We start from the raw sequence: 20639 nt of genomic DNA, 5'->3' as shown, positions 1-20639 counted from the left end.
ACAAAAATAAAGTGTTCGCTAACAATTATAATATTTAGCTTTGCTGAAGAGATATTTTTATATTTAATATAATTTTTTAATTGTAATTACACACACAAGCAAACATTTAATTCTTCGGTTTAGTGTTGTGAACAAAAAAATGTTGGTTTTGTTGAAGTTGAATTAAGGCGCGAAATATAAAGAAAATGACAGTAGTTCGGCACGTCACAGATAAATAAAAATCTATGACAATTTCCGATAAAGAGCTGCATTAGGCCTATCTCCTAGATAATGATCTAAAATGAAAAGGCTGACGATATTAAATTGGTTATGCTAAAGGCATTTTAAATATGCTAACAAAAGTTTTATAATTTCAACTAGTCTCTATCATAGTTCTAAATTGCAAATATTAATCTGGAATAGAAACATTTCAGTTTTCACATTTACAAAACTTTTGTTAGTTTAACAATCTTTACTATGACTAGTTTATTGTTTTTTTTTTATATGTACTCGTGATTTTAAAAACTTATATTCAGTTTTTTATCAAAAATACTTTAATGTTATCTTAATTGATTCACTCACCGCGCATCACGATTAACAATACAAAATACTTTATTATGACATTTATATTGGCTTAAAGTATAAAAATGCACCACTTACACTAAATACTATATAAATTTAACAATAGCTGATTTTAAAGTGGAATTCCTTTGCATTATTTTCATTAAAACATAGCGTCAAAAACTTTTTTAACAATAAGTGTACCGATTGCTGATTTTATGTAAATTAAATTAAACATTTTTTTGCATAAATATGCATTTAAGAAAGACCTTTAACATATTTTTACACGATTCGAATGAATTTCAGCGATTTTCAACGATAAGAATGTAAAGGAATTCCACTCTAAAACAAAGTTCTACACCAAAACGACGCCTGACCAAAAGTTTATATTCCTCAAAATTGCACGCGCTACTGGCAGTGATACTGTACGATTTACGTTAAAATAATTTCAATTATCAAGGAAATTACTTTCAGAGCGCAATTGTACAATATACTTATCTTTCATAGTATATTTTTTTTTTAATTTAACTTTCAAACTCAAGCACTGATTTTTCTAGCAATTTGTCTAAATTTTAAGCATAATCTGTGTCGAAGATTAAAATGTTATTTATCACTTTATTATAAAAGTTAAAAATGTTTCCTAATCAAAGCTTTTCAATAGACCTTTACTTTTGTAACAACTGGAACTACAATATTTATTCTTAAAAAAATATTAAATATATAAATTTGGTCAGTCGGTAGTGTATGTGACGTCACGTCACATGTACAACGTTTTTGACATTTGACAGCAAATTTGACATTTGACTAGGCTGTTTGAGAACAGACCTTTGCCTTTTGACAACTGGAAGTTGGAAGTGGAACTACAATATTAATTCTTGATTTAGAAAAAAAAACACGAATATAGAGAAGTAGTAATTTGGTCAGTCGGTAATGATAATGGTGACGTCACAGGCCACAGCGCCGTCGAGTTACGTGTTGTTCGTGTCCGGCTGGAAGTAGTGGATACCGTTTATCTGAAATAAACATATTTATTAGGTTAGATATAATTTGTGTAGATGTGGAATAACATTATTTTCAATATGCTATGCTAAACATAATATTTTGAGCCAGTTTTTTAATTGTTTATTTGCTAGTTACCATACCATTTACCGACATTTAAGTTATAACAACTATAAGATTTGACATGAAAAGTGAGCTGATGCGGCTGCATGATGCTGTAGAGAACTCCTGTATCGTATTCTTACCGGTTCTTTTCTGTAGAAACTGCTTTCTGAACCAGTAGTAGATCATAATGTTTCTTTTTTTTTGACGCTCAAAAGCGCTACACAAATGTTTAAGTTTGAGTTGGGGCTCACCGTCATATCGTACTCAGTGACGAAGGCGGGCACGTCGAGCTGGTGCGGCTGCATCACGCTGTAGAGGAACTGTATCGTATCTGCTCACCGTCATATCGTACTCAGTGACGAAGGCGGGCACGTCGAGCTGGTGCGGCTGCATCACGCTGTAGAGGAACTGTATCGTATCTGCTCACCGTCATATCGTACTCAGTGACGAAGGCGGGCACGTCGAGCTGGTGCGGCTGCATCACGCTGTAGAGGAACTGTATCGTATCTGCTCACCGTCATATCGTACTCAGTGACGAAGGCGGGCACGTCGAGCTGGTGCGGCTGCATCACGCTGTAGAGGAACTGTATCGTATCTGCTCACCGTCATATCGTACTCAGTGACGAAGGCGGGCACGTCGAGCTGGTGCGGCTGCATCACGCTGTAGAGGAACTGTATCGTATCTGCTCACCGTCATATCGTACTCAGTGACGAAGGCGGGCACGTCGAGCTGGTGCGGCTGCATCACGCTGTAGAGGAACTGTATCGTATCTGCTCACCGTCATATCGTACTCAGTGACGAAGGCGGGCACGTCGAGCTGGTGCGGCTGCATCACGCTGTAGAGGAACTGTATCGTATCTGCTCACCGTCATATCGTACTCAGTGACGAAGGCGGGCACGTCGAGCTGGTGCGGCTGCATCACGCTGTAGAGGAACTGTATCGTATCTGCTCACCGTCATATCGTACTCAGTGACGAAGGCGGGCACGTCGAGCTGGTGCGGCTGCATCACGCTGTAGAGGAACTGTATCGTATCTGCTCACCGTCATATCGTACTCAGTGACGAAGGCGGGCACGTCGAGCTGGTGCGGCTGCATCACGCTGTAGAGGAACTGTATCGTATCTGCTCACCGTCATATCGTACTCAGTGACGAAGGCGGGCACGTCGAGCTGGTGCGGCTGCATCACGCTGTAGAGGAACTGTATCGTATCTGCTCACCGTCATATCGTACTCAGTGACGAAGGCGGGCACGTCGAGCTGGTGCGGCTGCATCACGCTGTAGAGGAACTGTATCGTATCTGCTCACCGTCATATCGTACTCAGTGACGAAGGCGGGCACGTCGAGCTGGTGCGGCTGCATCACGCTGTAGAGGAACTCGACGCCGGGCAACGTGTGCACCTTCGCCTTGATCGCCGGCGCCATGAACGTTGTGAACCACCACGTCATCATCTGACGACACAATCACAACAAGCATTAGTTTAAGGAAATTAATATTTCATCATCAAACTATATTAGACCCCACTACAAGGCCCTTTAAAATGAAGCTCCCTAACATAATTTCTGGCACTGAGAGACCAGTTACGGTACTAGACGCTAACACAGCCGTAATAAAGTTGAATATCGCGTGCGCTCTTTGACGCGTTCGAGCTCGAAAATTAAGTCTCGATTCTTATCTCGTTTATAACTAAAGTAATAATTGATCTAGAGAAAAAATATCTTGGGATTCGATAGTAAACTCTATTTTCTTACTGTTAACATTTGTTTTAGACATAAAGTCCAAGTAAATCTTTAAAAAAATGTAATAATCCTTAAAAAAGGCATAATTTTTTAATAAAAAATGAATCGAGCGAAAATGTTACAATTACGTAACTGTCTTGTACATGGAAAGAAAAAGACCCAATAAATCATATACTAAAGTTCCATTTTGATTGTATGTGTGACTGTTTCAGAATATTAATGCAAATTCACATAAAATTTAGGGAGCCTCCCCTTAATATAAGAGCTACATTTCGAACATGTTTCGAACACTTTTCAGCGACCGTAATCCCGAGGTGACGGGGAGCGTGTGTCCAAACTCGCTAAGTGTTCGAAACGTCGGAATAAATAATATAATAAATAAAAACTAAATGCATTATTCTTGGGTAACATCAAACACAAAAAATAAATTATATTATTATTCTATCAAGGTTATTTTACAGAGATTAAATATTCATAAAAAAACAAACAATTTTGAGAATATTGACCCTCTAAATGCAACAGATTATTATTCATTTGTTCCTCCATTTTTGGATGGATCCAAGTTTGGATTACAGGGAAAAATGTTCACATGACGTGATGGTCAAATTAAAGAATATATCAATAACCTCTAAACGATTTGTTGTTTTTAACCAAAAAATAAGTATTTGTCATTTACATAATACATGAGTTTCGTCTTTTATAAAGTGTTATTTTTATTTTTTAGCATATCAGTTAAAGGAAAATATATAAAAAAAAAAAAAATATACTCACTTTTGTCCAAAACGTGGGATGTACAATGTAAAACGCCTTCAAGTTCTTCTTATATCTGAAAATAACATTGTTAGAATTAAAAATCTCTCTTTAATTTGTACATTGAAGATAAAAAAATGCTTTTTAATTTTCCAAACATTATTTTCTAAAAAAATGAGACGATATAATCAGAATTTATACAAAATATTCAATAGAATAGCAACATTACATATTAATTTATATAAGACATTTTCCATGAAAGAAAGAATAAATAATAATTAAATACTATATTTTGAGACGGAAACCAAACATGAAATTATATTTATGTGGCACTTGTTTGTTTCCTATAACAAACAAGTGCCACATAAACATAAGAATAAGAGAGAACAGACAGTAACATAGCAGATAGATTTTTGCTAAGTTACTGTACAGCAGGAGAATTTTTGAAATAAAGAAAAAAATACATCATCGACATACTTGTAAGGCAGCACGGTGTAGACCTCCTTGAGCCAGGCGAAGGGCGGGTGGTTGCCGCTGGAGGCCAGCGTGTGGAAGTACGCGATCACGTAGTCACCGCGCACGATCGGGTCCAGCAGCTTGATCAGGTACAGCAGCGCCTGCAAATATATAAAATAAAACAAATAAATAAATAAAAAATTGGTTGTTTGTAAAGTAGGTTTACGATCGAGATGTTTACGTGATAACGTCTTATTGGTGGCAGCGCTCTAGATGAGACGGGAGATCGGTCCGTCTCTCTCTCGTTATACCTGCGATCGCGCTCGTGAGGTTTTGGTGTGAGTTGTGACACAAGTTTCTGAACATGTCACCCGACTAAAACCATTTTAAAAACGTTATCACGTTAAAATTCTTTATTGACAAAAGATTTTACATTTTGAAATATTGAAGTCTCTGACTCCCAAACTAGGTAAAAACCTGTTTTGCTCATGTTCGAGGATATGAAGCCCGGGCATCGCTTTTAATCTATAATTTTAAATGCAATGTGAAAACTACGCTTTATATCTTGTTCTGGAAACTGAAATTAACTTTATGCTTCACTCATGTTCCAGAAGGTTCATACCTACTATCCAGTTAATTAATTAATACTTCAACGTAGACATTACACAAAATTCTAGCATATAGCTGACGTTCCATCCGAGTTTTAATGGTCTGAAGTTTTGCTAACTTTAGAAGGATTCAACATTGAACTAACAATATAAACTTTATTCATGTTCTAAAGCTTTCAACGTCACTCTTCACTTTACAAAATTTCTACAATATTTGGACTTTTTTGTGACAAATATGGCCATAATAATCGCCTAAAATAAGAATTTTAAAAGTATTTGAAAAGATGCGTATTTTCTTCCATAATTTAAGCATGCAATCACCTAAATTTAACAATGAATTCTTTCCCTTGAAATCTAGAAACTTTAAAACATAGTAGTAGTATACTTTAGTATTTCTATTACCAAGAAAGTGTTTGGAACATGCGCAAATTAACATAAACACACAAATGAGTGCAGAGAAAGATTGTAGGCAGTATACATATTCATGCAACTATTGCACGATTCTAGGTCTTGGCCACCGATTAGTCATTGACTGCAAGAAAAAATAATGCTTAAGCGTGTAACGTTGTATAACTACGAAATAATGTAGAATATTTAGCTATCAATTAAAAAACGAACTGCCTTTATGAATGAATGAAAAGCAATATTTTTGGTAAGCGAATCAATTTATTAGTTTCTGGAGCGTTTAGGTTTTAAGAACATAACAACATAGAGGTTCAATTAACAATGCCTATTCTTGTTTGCATCTTACCTCTATTTTAATTAAAAATGCGTTGCGATATAAGTAATTGTTCGATTACACAAATGACAATTCACAAATAACTTTAATTCAAATCATATTATTACAGTAGTAAGATTCATACATCCTTCCTACGTCAAAAAAGTATTCAATTCCTGACACAATCACCTCATTCAGTAACCAACCAAGTGACCATCCCATCTTTTTTCACATCCCATTCAAACCACACATCCTCACCTTATCCAGATCGATATCAGCGATCGGGAACCACTTGCCAATGAACACGACAACGGGCCTGCCGAGCCGGTCCACTCCGCTTTGGTACAAGCAGCCGATCCCCGACACCTCGCTGAGGTCCTCGCTTCGTGCGCGTCGGAGGAGACGCTCGTATCTGTGACAATGGATAGGATATGTTAGGTGGACGAATTTTTTAAAAGTAATTTATGGTAACTTAAATAGATACTAGACAAAATTGTGTATTGTTTGTTTGTGTGTTTGTTTATGTGTTTTAATAACCTCCAAAAGTCAGTTATAAATTGTACCTATCACTACTGACAATAATAAAATCTATCCGAGCAATCTTTCAGATTAAACAGTATGGGCCGAATGTCTCTAGAAAACAAATTTTATTAAACGCTATAAAACCTATCAGCAATCACCCTAAACACCACAACATGAAGCCTCCAAAAAATAATATAACAAATGTCATTGCCAAGTTTTGTACAAAGTGTGGACAAATTACAAATAATTTGGAAAATCCAAAAGTGCACGCCTCATAATTTTTTTTAATAAATATTTATAAAATTTATAAAATTTATAAATATTTATTAATTATTATTTTTGTTTATTTAATAACAATTAAACCACATCGAATCAGACCCTGAAAAATGAAAGGGTTCTATTCCTGAGCATACTCAAGCGTAAGAGAAAAAAAAAGACTCGATTAGTAAAGTATTTCGGTCGCTATCGTGTTAACAAGAAAAAGGATCCGCACATACAGACACACGGACGTCCAAGACAGAACTTTTTTAAACTGTTTTTTAACTAGTTTAAATAACAAAAATGACATCAAAAATATCATGAACGTTAAAAATAGTGTTTTTTCTTAATATGTGTGTGTATGTATTATCTTACAAGTGCAATGTATGATACATAAAGACATTTTAAGTTTGAAAAATCAGATGTTTTGCGCGAAGTGACAGTAGTACCTACCCACCTCAACGCTTCGCTTATGAGGCGTGCAATAAACGACAGCGTTCAGGAAAGAATAACAATAAAAACCATATGGAAACTCGCCAAGTGATAGCCAAGTGTAAGTATTACAATTGTTTGAAATATGAGCTTATGAGACTTTCAATATGTGGTTGAAGTTTTTTTAATCTGATAGTTGACGGAATGAGAACAGGGAAGTTTACTCCTTAAATAAATAGCATTAGTAAATACACTGCATTATCATATTTCAATGAAAGACAACTTTCTTTTAAATATGAAGGACGAAGGGAACAAACTACACGTGTAGTATAAAAACGAATTCAATTTCTAAGTTGACAAACATAATATAGGGCAGTAGACATCGGCACATCGCCACTTGCGTCAAAGGTGACACGACCCCGATTCTTTGAGGTCACATTTCTCCCTTCACTGGGGTAGCTTTCAACTTTATTATGTATCAATTTGTATCATATTTTCATGCTATTGTGTTAACGTATGCTGAATGTTTTGATGCGCTTCTACGAAAATCTTTGATACCTAATATAATTTTTTTAACAAACAAAAATTATATGTTTACATTTCTAAATGTTTATGAATGTTTCTCGTAAAATAAATATCAATAGTATTTTTAGTCTACTTTGTACTACTAAGACCTGGGTGTCTAATTTGAGCCTTGTAAGTTGTACATATATTCAAATTAAGGTGAACCTAAATGAATTTCTAAGCACGTAGATAAGCCTCTCGTCTTTTGCCGCAATGCGTTTTCTCACCTTGTAGTAATTACATAGAACACAATTTCCTTTAAGATAACTAATTCCAAGGATGTCGTGTACAAACATATAAAAAATACATGACCAAACATTGAGAATATTTGCACACCGAATCTTAAACACTGAGCAATTAAAATACCGAGTAGTGTTAATCTTTTGTCAACTGCATGTGATAAATAATACACGCGATTTTGTACTCTATTGTTAAAAAGTAAGGTTACATTTTCCAGGAAATTTATTTTCGTCATAAATTTTATGAGAATATTGTGATCGTGATACCAGTTACGAAATTTAAATCTTGATGACTGATGAGTGTCAACCGCATGATTTTAAGTTTTAAAATGTATGCCTTTACTTATGTAGAGTACTCAAGACGTTGTTAATCAGTGATGGAACTAATTACCATTTTGTTTCCTAATTCCTACTTTGTCCAACAATAAAAATGAACGAAACGAAACACAAATTCAAGTAATTGAGTTATCAATGTCATCTTCCGTAGCTCCCAACGGAGTTCAAAGAACATCACAAACCGAAGCAGGTTACAATAGCAAGCGTTGAACCCGTTTCATTATTTGATAAAGCCCTAAATAAACAGTACCAAAGAAAATGGCAACATGAATTCCTTGACTGACACGCGCAAATACAAATCTGGTGCGCAAGAAACAACAAATATTTAAAATGTTTTACATTTACGAGACGTGTCCCCAATTTGTAATCTCAGTCCACAAACGCAGCATCCATACTTTGGAAATGCGAAAGCAAACCTGTCTGTCTCTGTTTCTTTTGACATTTTTAGTGCAATATATAAAAATAGGTATTTTTTGCAAAAATAAAGCATAAAAGGAAATGGAAACTTTATATTGGGAAAGGCTATCGCACCCGTTTTCGATTTCCAACTTTCATGTTCTCAATTCCATTTTCATACATCGTGTTTTGTTTTTTATTAAAGCTGAGTAAATTTATTAATTGTTGTGTTAATTGTTTTATGAATAACTTGCATTATTGTGTTTAAATATAGTGGTGACAACGTCCTGCATATACTCATATCGTATGATTCATAAATTTTGTGTGATGCAACAATAAATGGAACGTCATGCTCAAGTTTAGTTTAATTGAAAATGATTAAGATAATTCTCACATGTAAGAAATATAATAAACAAGATATAGGTATACATTTTAATACAAATCAAAGTGTTTTACATGTATCATGTGTAATATTTAAGCAAAATAACGTATAACAAGCCATTATTTCAAAGTTATTAACCCGATGTTTCACCTTCACCTTTAATTGCTGTAAATGGTATCGTATCGTAAAATGAACGTAATGTTTTAAGGTTGAAGACAACCATTATCACAATATAAAACGTTTGATGACGTAAATTATATTAATTTTAACTTGAGCATGCTCCATTGTGATGAAATAATAAGGAATACTGAGCTATATGTATTGATATACCTTGTTATGTCTTTTCACTATGTATTGTGTGCATCAGAAAGAAATATTTTATGTACGTAAGAGATTAAAGACAAGGAAATTGAAAATAACAATGCTTAATGTTCAGTATAATAAAATTTCACTGGTCATTGCCCTAATCGTTACGTAAGTAGATTCTTTTGTAACGAGAACTTGAAGTTTCAGTCTTGTTTAAATTATACGAGGCATGATTTAAAATTTCTAAATGAACCACAAACACGCACGATAGATTACCTACTTTTAGTTTATAAATACACGAAAGTTAAATAATATGTAGACGAGTCGGTCACAGCATTATGTCAAGGTCCTATCAATTCGCGTATTTATAGGATTAACGTCGTCTGCAAAGTTCCGAGTAGATTAAATGGAGAGTGAAATAAAAATAAACGATTTTCTTTGAAACATTTCATCCATGATAGATTTTCTTCAGACATAAGTGATTACCTCTGGCTACACTAACTTTCAGACAAGTTAGAAATCTCTTTACTAGTAACGTTTTTAACTCCACGAATAGATATCAAAGTTTAGTTAGTTTATTCCGTCAGTCCTCGGATCACAGACACAATAGAAAATCTATTGTGTCTCGGCCCGATCGGGCCGCTCGGTGGTCAATGGGTTATTCAGATATTGTACCATCTATATATGTGTAGTGTATATAGAGGTTATCTATATATGTATGTATACTACCGAGGCTTACCCACAAATATTTCATGAGCGTACCGTATCGACACGCATTGCAATGGTTCCGTTTCTATTTCAAACCGCAACTGGTCTAAAATTAACAAAGGTCGGCCCTGACGTATCGTCATGGTCACGTATTGGCCACCAGTCATCAATATGAAATATTTTAATTAAAACATCTCTCATACAATTGTTTTAATCTACACGCCAAGGAAAACATCAAAAATATTCTTTGATTTCAGAGATAAATATTATTTTAATAGTATCTACGCATGAATGTATAAAGACATTATAAACATTGTCTGACTATAATATGATATTTGTTTACTCATAAACTGTTGAACTGTTACATAAAGAATTTCTGCGTAGCTCAGTTCTACGACGGTACCGCTTCTACGCAGTAAAATAATTCGGGCCACCTTTTATCCGTCCTTCGTAAACACCAAACAAAAATAGGCTATAATTTACTTCCACGTTCCCCTTTAATCAAAGAGACGCTGACAAATTAATGATCAATCAGAATTTCCAAAACAAGAGAGCAAACGAGAACAAAAAACATTTACCAAAGTAAAATATACATTATACACGAATAATTATTTGCTATGACGCAGTACAATCCAAACTTTGAACCGAGTTTTTAAGTATCGAAATAAACACGCCCCCAGCGCTGCTGGCAAAGCGCCAATGTGTCGGCGCCCATTGACCAGTGACGTCACCACGCCTTCAACTCAGCGTGGATGACCGGATATAAATACTAGGGTAACTAATGCATATTGCGTATCACATCGCGCTATGTTCAGTAACAGGATTGTTTACAATAGCCAAGTCTGGGCACAAAAAGATACTATTGTATTTCATGAAGAGGTCTAATCTTTCCACAATGATATATATACTTGTCCTCTACGTAATAAGTGAAACGTAGATATTGCATATGATTTACAGGGACTAGTTTCAGAATCGACGCCAAGTAATTCAGGAATTGGATGGTATTTGTATGACAAGAATAATATATGTGTGGCAATGAGTGTTTAACTGTGTGTATAGTCACCATTAAAAACTTCTTAAAGTCTTGTTGCCTAATACTCATAAAGAATTTATTGATATCGAAACACTCTAATTTCATGTTGTTAATTTTCACCGTAAAATTTGAATTTCAGAGCGTGAGATTGCGCGTTATTGTATTTTCTGACCACTTCGCAGAAATTCTAAGGATTTATATTTGTCGATAACGTAACGTAACCATATTTATATTTTTTATTTAATTCACTGAGAGAATACAATATATAGATTTATGTATGACTCAAGCCACTAAGCCAGTGTCATGACATGCAACACATTGTTCCTAGACACAAAAAATGCTGTGGTATTTCCAGTCAACTTACATGCCCAACAATTGAAAACATTCCAAAACCAACATACAGGTTGAACGAACTAGCGATTTATTTTCCTACCACGTGTACAATGTCAGACATAAGATCAGCATCAGAAATTGAGCGAAGTTTCCGTGAGTTTAAAGAGGAAATCAATTGTCAATGTAGCATTATGCATCTTGAAGCGGCAATTCGATTTATTCATCCCCATTGCATTGTATTGAGTTGGTATTGAGCATGTCAAACGTGAGTATAGAGAAGTATATTTCATCGTAGATGCGACAGAAAACTGTCTATACAATTGATTTTCTCTTTCAGAAGTAACAATGCAATGTAGGTACTAGAATGACACCGGATATTCTGGTATTTGCTGGATTCCCTCTGGTGTACGTTTACAACCGAAGCCCTTGGCTTATGCGTGTCATTAATCAGATTAATGACCAGGAAAACATAACTACATCATGTTTTTAAACTGAAGGACCCGTATTAAATTTGCGAAGTAGTACTTATTGTTTTGTAAAGCATCTCTTAAAACATAAAATGTTTCAGTTTAAAATGTTAACAAGTAATTTACGATCTGCATTTAATTTAATTTCATATTTTCAGAGATATATACGTAACTATACGAAATATTTTTTTATTAAATAAACTACATTTCAGTAAATGGTTTTAATTTGCAGAACGCCATTTTCATAGACGAGACCTTTCATAATTTCCACTTGGCTTTGCCACTTGGCTGAAGCCTGACTGAAACAGTCCTTTTGAATGCAAGGATAATCTCAACTCAATTTATATTGCTATTCAAAGATTGAACAGATTAGATTGGGAAATACGCGTTAAAAAAATATTTTGGAATTTGCTTTGAATAATCCTGCTACAGAACAGAAGCTGAATGCTAGATGAATTTTATGTAGAAATACGGTAGCATCTTTTTGAAAAATATAAAAGAGATGTCAATAAAAGTATTGAGTTTAAATAACCTAGGCTGGACAAGAAAAAAATTATGGTCGACTCCTTGAAGACATTGTAGGGCACCACGATTCTACAATAAAACGAGTGATAATGGACTACGTACATTCCAAGGAAATCGAACTGTAATATTAAGAAAAGCGCCAGTAAAAATAACCAGTTTTATAAGTACCAACTGAAGATCTTAAAGAAAATGAATATAATTTTAGGGCATTAGCCGTCACACTGGATTACACCATTTCCGAACTTTGAATTTGAAAACGTGTTTATTACATTTTCCCCATTTTCTTCGTTTAAAACTTATTTGAATGGCGACAAGTATCCGAAATTGATAATGAAAAGTTTATTCTCGAACTTTCGCGTATTATTGTTCTAGTTAGTAAGACATTTTGAAAACAAAGACACATCATGGTAGCACATTGCATTTAATTACTAGATATGCTATCGGTTGTGCTGCCACTGAATATTTATCACGATACAATCTCGTTAATGGAAACAAAGACTTCATTTGCTGGTGTCGTTTAATTTCCTGATAGCGTTCATTATCTTCTAACTGGGAACGTGATAGTACAATATAATTGGTTGGCTTTTGTTGTTAATCAGAATTAATTGTATGTTAATCTTAATACTATTATAAAGGCGAAAGTTTGTATGGATGTATGGATGTTTGGATGTATGGATGTATGGATGTTTGTTACTCTTTCACGTAAAAACTACTGAACCGATTACAATGAAATTTAGCACACATATAGAGGGTAACTTGGATTAACACATAGGATAGTTTTTATCCCGGAAATCCCACGGGAACGGGAACTATGCGGGTTTTCCTTTGCAAACGCGGGCGAAGCCGCGGGCGGAAATCTAGTGCAATAATAAACATGATTTCATGAGCACCAGATTATTTAAATAAAGGTAAAGTAAGATATTCAATATTTTTCTCGGAATAAAAAAATATCCAAGAAAAAGATTTTAATTAGAAGATTGTCGCTTAACTATAAGAGCAAGGTTAAAATATATTTTAACTTAAGAAATAAAGATGATAGCAGTAGCGTGAAGAAATGAAACTGAAAATCTTTCAAACCATACCCACATCGTAATCATACTCACGTTCGGAAACCACACAAACACGTGTTACGGATAAATGTTTAAATGAATACGCGGCACAAACTTACAACATTCGCAGAGTATACGGAAGGTACGCTCATTAAATGATCAAACTTGTTTTCATTTTTTTGTGCATTTATAATAATTTTAATACATATATAATTGCAAGAAATGCTTTTAACACTTTTGCAGAGCAACTTATTTGCTTGCTAATTAACGTTTCCATTTACTTTTTTTACATTTGTATAGCATCGAAATCGATCAAATGAAATGGCAAATTAAGAGGAAGAATTAATTAAATCAACCTTAAATTAAAATAATTTGATCTGAATCAACTTCAAACACTTTTAACAAAAAACTAAACGCAGCTGCAGGTTTAAATATCCTTAAAGAACATGATGTAATTGCATATGCCTTTGACTAGGTGTTTTAAAGCAATCTAAAAGCAAAGCTAAAACCCTATAAAGAAACCCATATTCAAGGGATACGAGCATTAAGTCGTACTGGGGAGTGGCGTTTTGACCTGAATGCACTCGTATGCTACACTGCTCATCAACCCTTTTAATGAAGGGTCATTAATTTATACTGCTCAGCTCTCGGATTAAATATGAAAATGTGGGAGCTTTGAATAACTGGATTGTTTAGTTTATGACTTAAACATCAGACAGATGATTGAGAGGAAAAATAAATTTAATATAATTCTACATAAGTCTGGGTACTTATGTAGAATTATATTAAATTTATTTTTAAATGCTTGCATCTCTTTTTCTATTAGTGTTTCTTCTACATAATATTGCAATGCTAGTTATCTATGTCGTTGTTTTCGTATTACAATACATATTTGTCGTATCATCACGTCGAATGCTTGATCGCGATACTAGCAATGAAACTACCTAATCGATAGGATGGTCGTCAGATGGTCGAATTTAGACAATCGACCGATCCCAGTTAATATTAACACACCATATAATTGGTAAGCAATTTATTAAATTAGACGAGTAATTGCTACATCTACTTACTTTTCTTCCTGAGTTTCCACCACAGGCGGGCTCGGTGTATGTGTACTTAAATCAGGCAGCTCTACTGCCATTGTGTCCATCGCCATTTTTACTCACTATATCACTATTCACTTAGTCACTAATACAGTCATAGATCGTATGTATTAATTATTATTATCTACACCTGGTTGAAAGGAAATATTCAATGTTTTAAAGTCCGATGCAAAATGTTTATTTAAGATGTGAACTGAGTCTACTGACTAGATGATTTTATCTGATAAATAATCAGATGTGCTATCAGCGAATGTTTTATACAAATCAATGAGATGTTTCGTTTCATGTTAAATTTAAATTATTCTATTTGGGTTTGAAAAGTTGTTATTGAGAAAGATTTCTGGATTAGTTCAATCTCTAAAATGTTTATTATTAAATTTGAGGAATTATTACACAATTGGGCGTCAATTCTAACATTATAATATTAGGTTCATAGTGGTTAATTTACTATTACTAACATCCTTTCGTAATATATTTAACCAGTTTTAACCGTCAACATAATTGTATGAAAAATGGATTGCTCTTATTAATAGAATATGTAAGTAAACATAAAAATTGTAGGAAATTTCCTTAGGCAGCTTAGTTGGACGAGGTCAGTCTTGCACGGCAAAAATATAGGAATATTCCTATTACAATATTTAATGGTATACCTAGTATATTGTTTATTAAAAATTGTTTGTTTCTTATGAGTCAAAAACTAGTGGAATCGATTTAAACTTTTATTAAAGTAAGTCGATGATTCTACATATAGATGTAGCTGGGTATAGACCCAGCTACAATTTCTTCATCCCGGTTCAGCCCTTGCGAGTAGGGAAAAGCGGTAAGTCATGTATAAAACCTCGTTTATTTTTATTAGTATTGTATAAAACCTCGTGTATTTTTCTTATTATACAGCTATCGCATTCTATGATACTATTCTTTACACTAAGATTTCTTATAACGTCTTTTGTTACCATATTATCATAATCCATTAATTGGTGCCAACAACCCGTTCCAATCTCATAATTCTCCATTATGAGTATAAACAATAACCGCCTAATAGGATCATACGGCACATGAATAATGCAAGCCGGGATGATGTGGGGAATTAGATTATGTCATCTTATTTATCACTAGCTTTCCGCCCGCGGGTTCGCCCGCTTTGTTTCAAATCTAATAAATTATATACTTAAATCTTCTTGGTGAATCACTCTATCTATTAAAAAAAAACCGCATCAAAATTCCTTGTGTAGTTTTAAAGATTTAAGCAAATATAGGAATATAGGGACAAAAAAAGCGACTTTGCTTTATACATCCTTTGGTACGCAGTATAAATGAAACAAACCTCTAGGAATTATATCTGCTCATATGATAGATGGCAATCTTATATTATTAAGAGCAAATATAAAATTTCCTCAACAATATTACCGGTATTGGACTTGAAATTCTGAAGTACCTCGCTTGAGCAACTTGAAGTTGCGCTTAGCAAGATTACTTTTAGAATCACTTGTCAATATACATTAGGATAAAAGAAGATGAAAATCCTTACGGAAGCAGCATTTAGCAGCTTTTATAAAACAATCTTATTTCGCAAAACAGAAACATATATCTATTCATTTAGACTTCTTCTTAATTCTAGAATCACTTTTGAATCGTCATAACAGTTTTACCACCGATTCGAAAAGCAGTATCTATGGAGAAGAAAAGACATGAAATACATAGTTGCTCTTTTTAAATAATGATCATTTTAAATTCAATTTCATAGGCAAATCGTCTTACCTAACGACTAAAACAAAAATGCTTCAAACACAAATAATAAAACTTCTCTACATTAAAAATGTATTATATTATATACCTGTTGAACCACAGCAAACATCTAGAGTATTTAGGTCCATTAATGGTCACATGTCTAAAAATTAGTCAACACGTAATGTTTGAACTGAAATAAAAAGCCAACGCAATTAAACAGAAACCTGATCCTTATTGGTAGACATGACCTTATTGCCGGTCTTTATAGCGTTATTTAATCTATACTTGGCACATTAATGCATCAGATTTTGATGGAAGTGATAAAAATCCAAATTCGATTAATATTAAAGATGATTTATGACACCTTCATGCTGGGTTTGTAATTTAGGTATGAGCACAGAATACTTAATAGTAGCTGGTATGAGTGCTGCTTCTAATGCGACCACCTACGGAATCTAACCATTCAATTGAGAGGAGGAGGAATTATTGCAAGTCATTGGAAAATAAGCTATCAATTACCTGGACATTTTACTGTCCCTATATAACCATATTTGAATATTTACTACATATCACCCTATTAGGATGGACTCTACCTGATAATTTAATTTTAGACAAAATAATGAATAGTAAAAAATCCTTTGCAAATTCTACTGAACATAATAAAATTTATAATTTAATTTAAGTTGATAAGTATGCTACGTAAAGTGGTAAAACAGTACAATTAAATTAATTGAGTTAAAAAACAGAACGAACAGCGATAAAAAGATAAACATTGAATGTTATTATATTTTACCACATTATATTCAGAGTATTGACACGAGGACAATATAATACCGACATTTTCTATTGTTTACTCTAGTTTAAAAAACAATATTTATCAAATATAATGGACATTGAATTATATTACAGTATTTACGATTTATGTTCTTGTCAGCAAACGAAAATGGACGAATATTAATATTATTTAGAAATGTCCCAATAAATATTATATGTAGGTAGGTATGTCATTAAAATAGACAACTAAGCTAGATCACATTATTTCAAAATATTACTATAAATTGAGTTTCTGAATATTTCAAAACTGGCTGTTATCTGGACGTGCGACGAATAACTTAAATAAAAGAGAACTAATATTTCTTGAAACATTAAAAAAAGTCAATATGTACGAACTAAGTCCACATCACGTACGCAATATATTTCGCGTAATTGAATTTGTGAACGAAAAACTGTCTCAAGTTTCACGTAAAAGGTCCCTTGGACCTTTATCGCCCCCTTAAGTAATCTTTTAGGCTTAAACGATAGCTACCTTAACTCTTCATTCTCTTTTACGAACTCTTTCCTTTTCTGATTTTAATGGACGGATTAATTGTTAATTTTTATTATGTTTTTTAAATAAATAAAATTGTTCTTGTATATGTAATTGATTTATGAAACGATTTTCCGCGCGACTATGGCTTGCATAGTTTAAAAATTATCAACACCATTACAATTTGTACCATAATGCGTGGATAATAATCTTTTCACAAAAGTTTATTTCTGTACAATAAAGTAAAGCAACGAAACAATTTAAGCCTACTAGCAAAGATAATCTTGTCATTAACTTTAATTACAGGTCGTTCTAAGACACAAGAGCGAAAAAGGTCAATGTAGCTTCTGACGAATATTTTTATTCTGCTAAAATTTAACAATTACTGTTCATAAAAAATCTGCATATAATATTTGATTACACGAACATTCCGCGATTTTTCCTCACATTATCTGTACCGTACCCTTTTCTAAATGAATTATATGAGGTATACAATTTTATAGGAAAATTTATATGTAATAATGTAGGTAATATGGCAATTTGAAAGAAGTGACTCTAAAAATTACAAATTGATTGGTAGTAAATTTCAACTCCCAAGGGTCGCTGCTAAAAAATTATACAAAAAACATTCATTTCACAGTTTATACGATTCAGTTATTCTGTATCAATTAAAATCAAAACAAACCCTATTAGCACATCTGTTACATGTAATTATGATGTAGTTATTTAAACTAGACTGCATTTTAATTTTGTAATGCATCGGATTTCAAAACATTAAATTAACTCGTTTTTACTTACAATTCTGTGGGAATACAAGTTTGTTTTAGTTTATTATGATTTATAGTTGCAAAGCACAAAAAATCACTATTCACAAGGCAAGAGGTAGATATGCAATAGTTGTTTATATTTTTAGTAAGGTTATTTTCGCGAACGTGTTCACCCGGCGGCGGTCGGTTGAATACTGAATGCGCGGACGGGATGCGCGATGCTCCAAACTGTATTTACCCGATTATTGGTCGAACTGTTGTTTTTCAGTTTCACGCGTTTCGTTAGATTTGGAACTATAAACATATCAAAGTTAGTTAGTCAGTCAGTCAGTCGGGTCAAGTTAGATTTTAGCACGCTGTTTGTTAATAACAAACCTTTATTTATGTTTAAAATAAATTTAGAAACGTTATAAATGTAAACGGGTTTGGAACGGTCTCTCATCTCTTTGAAATTGGTTTTCATCTTGCATGAATATCCTTTCATTAATGAATAAGGAGAATACATGAATTTGCGATATCCTTTCGGCAGATTCCTTCGCCCCCGCATTTCGGATCGATTGGTCGACCAATCTAGCAACAAATCGGTCGACTGTATTTGGGTGGCTTCAATAGTAATATAATATTATATAATGTAGTCAAACAGTGAAGTGACCTTCAACTCGGAGAGTACATCTGTTATTGTTTGCAAACACAGCGTTGGATGACAGTCTAGTTTCATGGGTATTCAATTCAAATGACTGTGATTGACATGATAGATATGCCTCTATATCAAATATGCACATATTTACAAGAATAACATTAGGTATTAGGCATCAGAAATATCCTTTAATAGTAGAATACGAAGAATATAATAAAAATTAAAAATAACAAAGGAGTATAATTTGAAGGTAGACGCAAAACCGCCATATAAGATCCATCATCATAATTGTCAACCGTCGTAATATTTCCTAAAAATATTGTTCTACGAAAGTTAATGAAGAAGATTGTTTGATGTTCAAAAAGAAAGAAAACTATGTCAAGATGTAATGTGTAGAGTATTAAGGGTGGTGTCAAATTAAAATAAACCGGTAATTCGTTCCTGAAAATGAAAAACTACCGAATTACATTAATATTATTCTTTTTGTTTGAAACTTCGTAGCACGTGAGAAAACCACTCAATGAGCTATTTTGAGATTTTAAACCGAGTCACGTTTTCCAGCATCCACCGTTTGGACCGTTGTTTGTTTGTTCTGCAAAAATATAATAAGGGCGTATCGGAGTCTGGACAGCGTCTTTGTAACTTGTATTATATTTAGATGCTGGAATAAATATTTGGATAGTACTTCTTAAGTATAAATTAATTAAGATACATCAACACGAAAAGAAGTGTATAAGAAAATTGGTTAAGAATTCCAATGGTTCATTCAGTTCATTTGTTTGTGTGTTTGTGTGAATCCTTCACGGTCATATAATCAAAACTTTTCTATTCTTATAACGTTGTATTTAAAAGTATAAACATATCTTCTGTTTCGTATACCAGGACATAATGACGACCTTCGTTACAGTACACCGTAAATCCTTACGAATAACATTGAACTTTCAAGATCGTGACTAACTGTTTCAGTGTATTATAACTTTCTTAGCATGCAAGTAACAGTTTTTCATTTGAAGGAATTCTATTTTGCATACAATGTACCTCGTACATTGAATAAGACCTTTACTTGATTCGAAAGCTTGTAAATTTCCTTTTTACAACGTTTTATTTGATCATTAAAGTTTACTTTATATATTTGAACAAACATGTTTTGCACGAGGAAATTACGCAAATTATAAATTATGCTTTCATGATAGCAAATAAGTGTTGTTTAATTTAAAAACGCAAGGCTACATATTAGCTGTGATATAAGTATGTAAAACTCTACGAAAACTGGAGAGAGATTCTTCAGAATATAAACATACGTTATTTTCATGTATATCATTGTAAACAATACGGTATTACAGATGAATTGGTCTCTTCAAAGTAACCTTAATTGAAACATATACAGTTGCATCCTGTATAAAGGTCTGCAGCAATTAACCGACGTCACAAACAAAAAGAACGTATAGAATACAGTAACTGAATACACTCCCCCACAAAGGCATCTCATTATCAAGTATTAATAGCAGTTACTTCACGAGCCACTTTACACAAGCCTCACCAAATATTAGCCGTGAGATAGCTCACGTCACAATGCAGAGGCAGCGTCACTTTGTTTGAACTGTCACGTGATAGGCAATCAACACCTTCCGTA

At 33.5% G+C, this 20639-nt stretch overlaps 1 protein-coding gene across 2 annotated transcripts in view; it reads right to left on the bottom strand.

The window, feature by feature from the left end:
- Positions 1-753: 753 nt before the first annotated feature.
- Gdap2 (ganglioside induced differentiation associated protein 2) overlaps positions 754-20639 on the bottom strand; it is a 68929-nt gene continuing 49043 nt past the window's right edge. For both annotated transcript variants that reach the window (XM_089699719.1, XM_089699718.1), the window contains exons 8-12: positions 6174-6327; positions 4611-4750; positions 4155-4209; positions 2952-3095; positions 754-1553 (exon numbers count right to left, since the gene is read on the bottom strand). In XM_089699719.1, coding sequence (XP_089555845.1) covers positions 1509-1553; positions 2952-3095; positions 4155-4209; positions 4611-4750; positions 6174-6327 — 538 coding nt within the window. In that variant the 3' untranslated portion in view covers positions 754-1508. The remainder of the gene's footprint in view (positions 1554-2951; positions 3096-4154; positions 4210-4610; positions 4751-6173; positions 6328-20639) is intronic.

Source organism: Colias philodice, chromosome 10 (assembly GCF_061535455.1).
Source record: "Colias philodice isolate Cphi_HAF_F1 chromosome 10, ilColPhil1 Martin Lab GWU primary, whole genome shotgun sequence".
NCBI classification, from domain to species: Eukaryota; Metazoa; Arthropoda; class Insecta; order Lepidoptera; family Pieridae; genus Colias; species Colias philodice.
The sequence above is the reverse complement of the archived record's forward strand: the minus strand, read 5'-3'. Positions and strand labels throughout refer to the sequence as shown.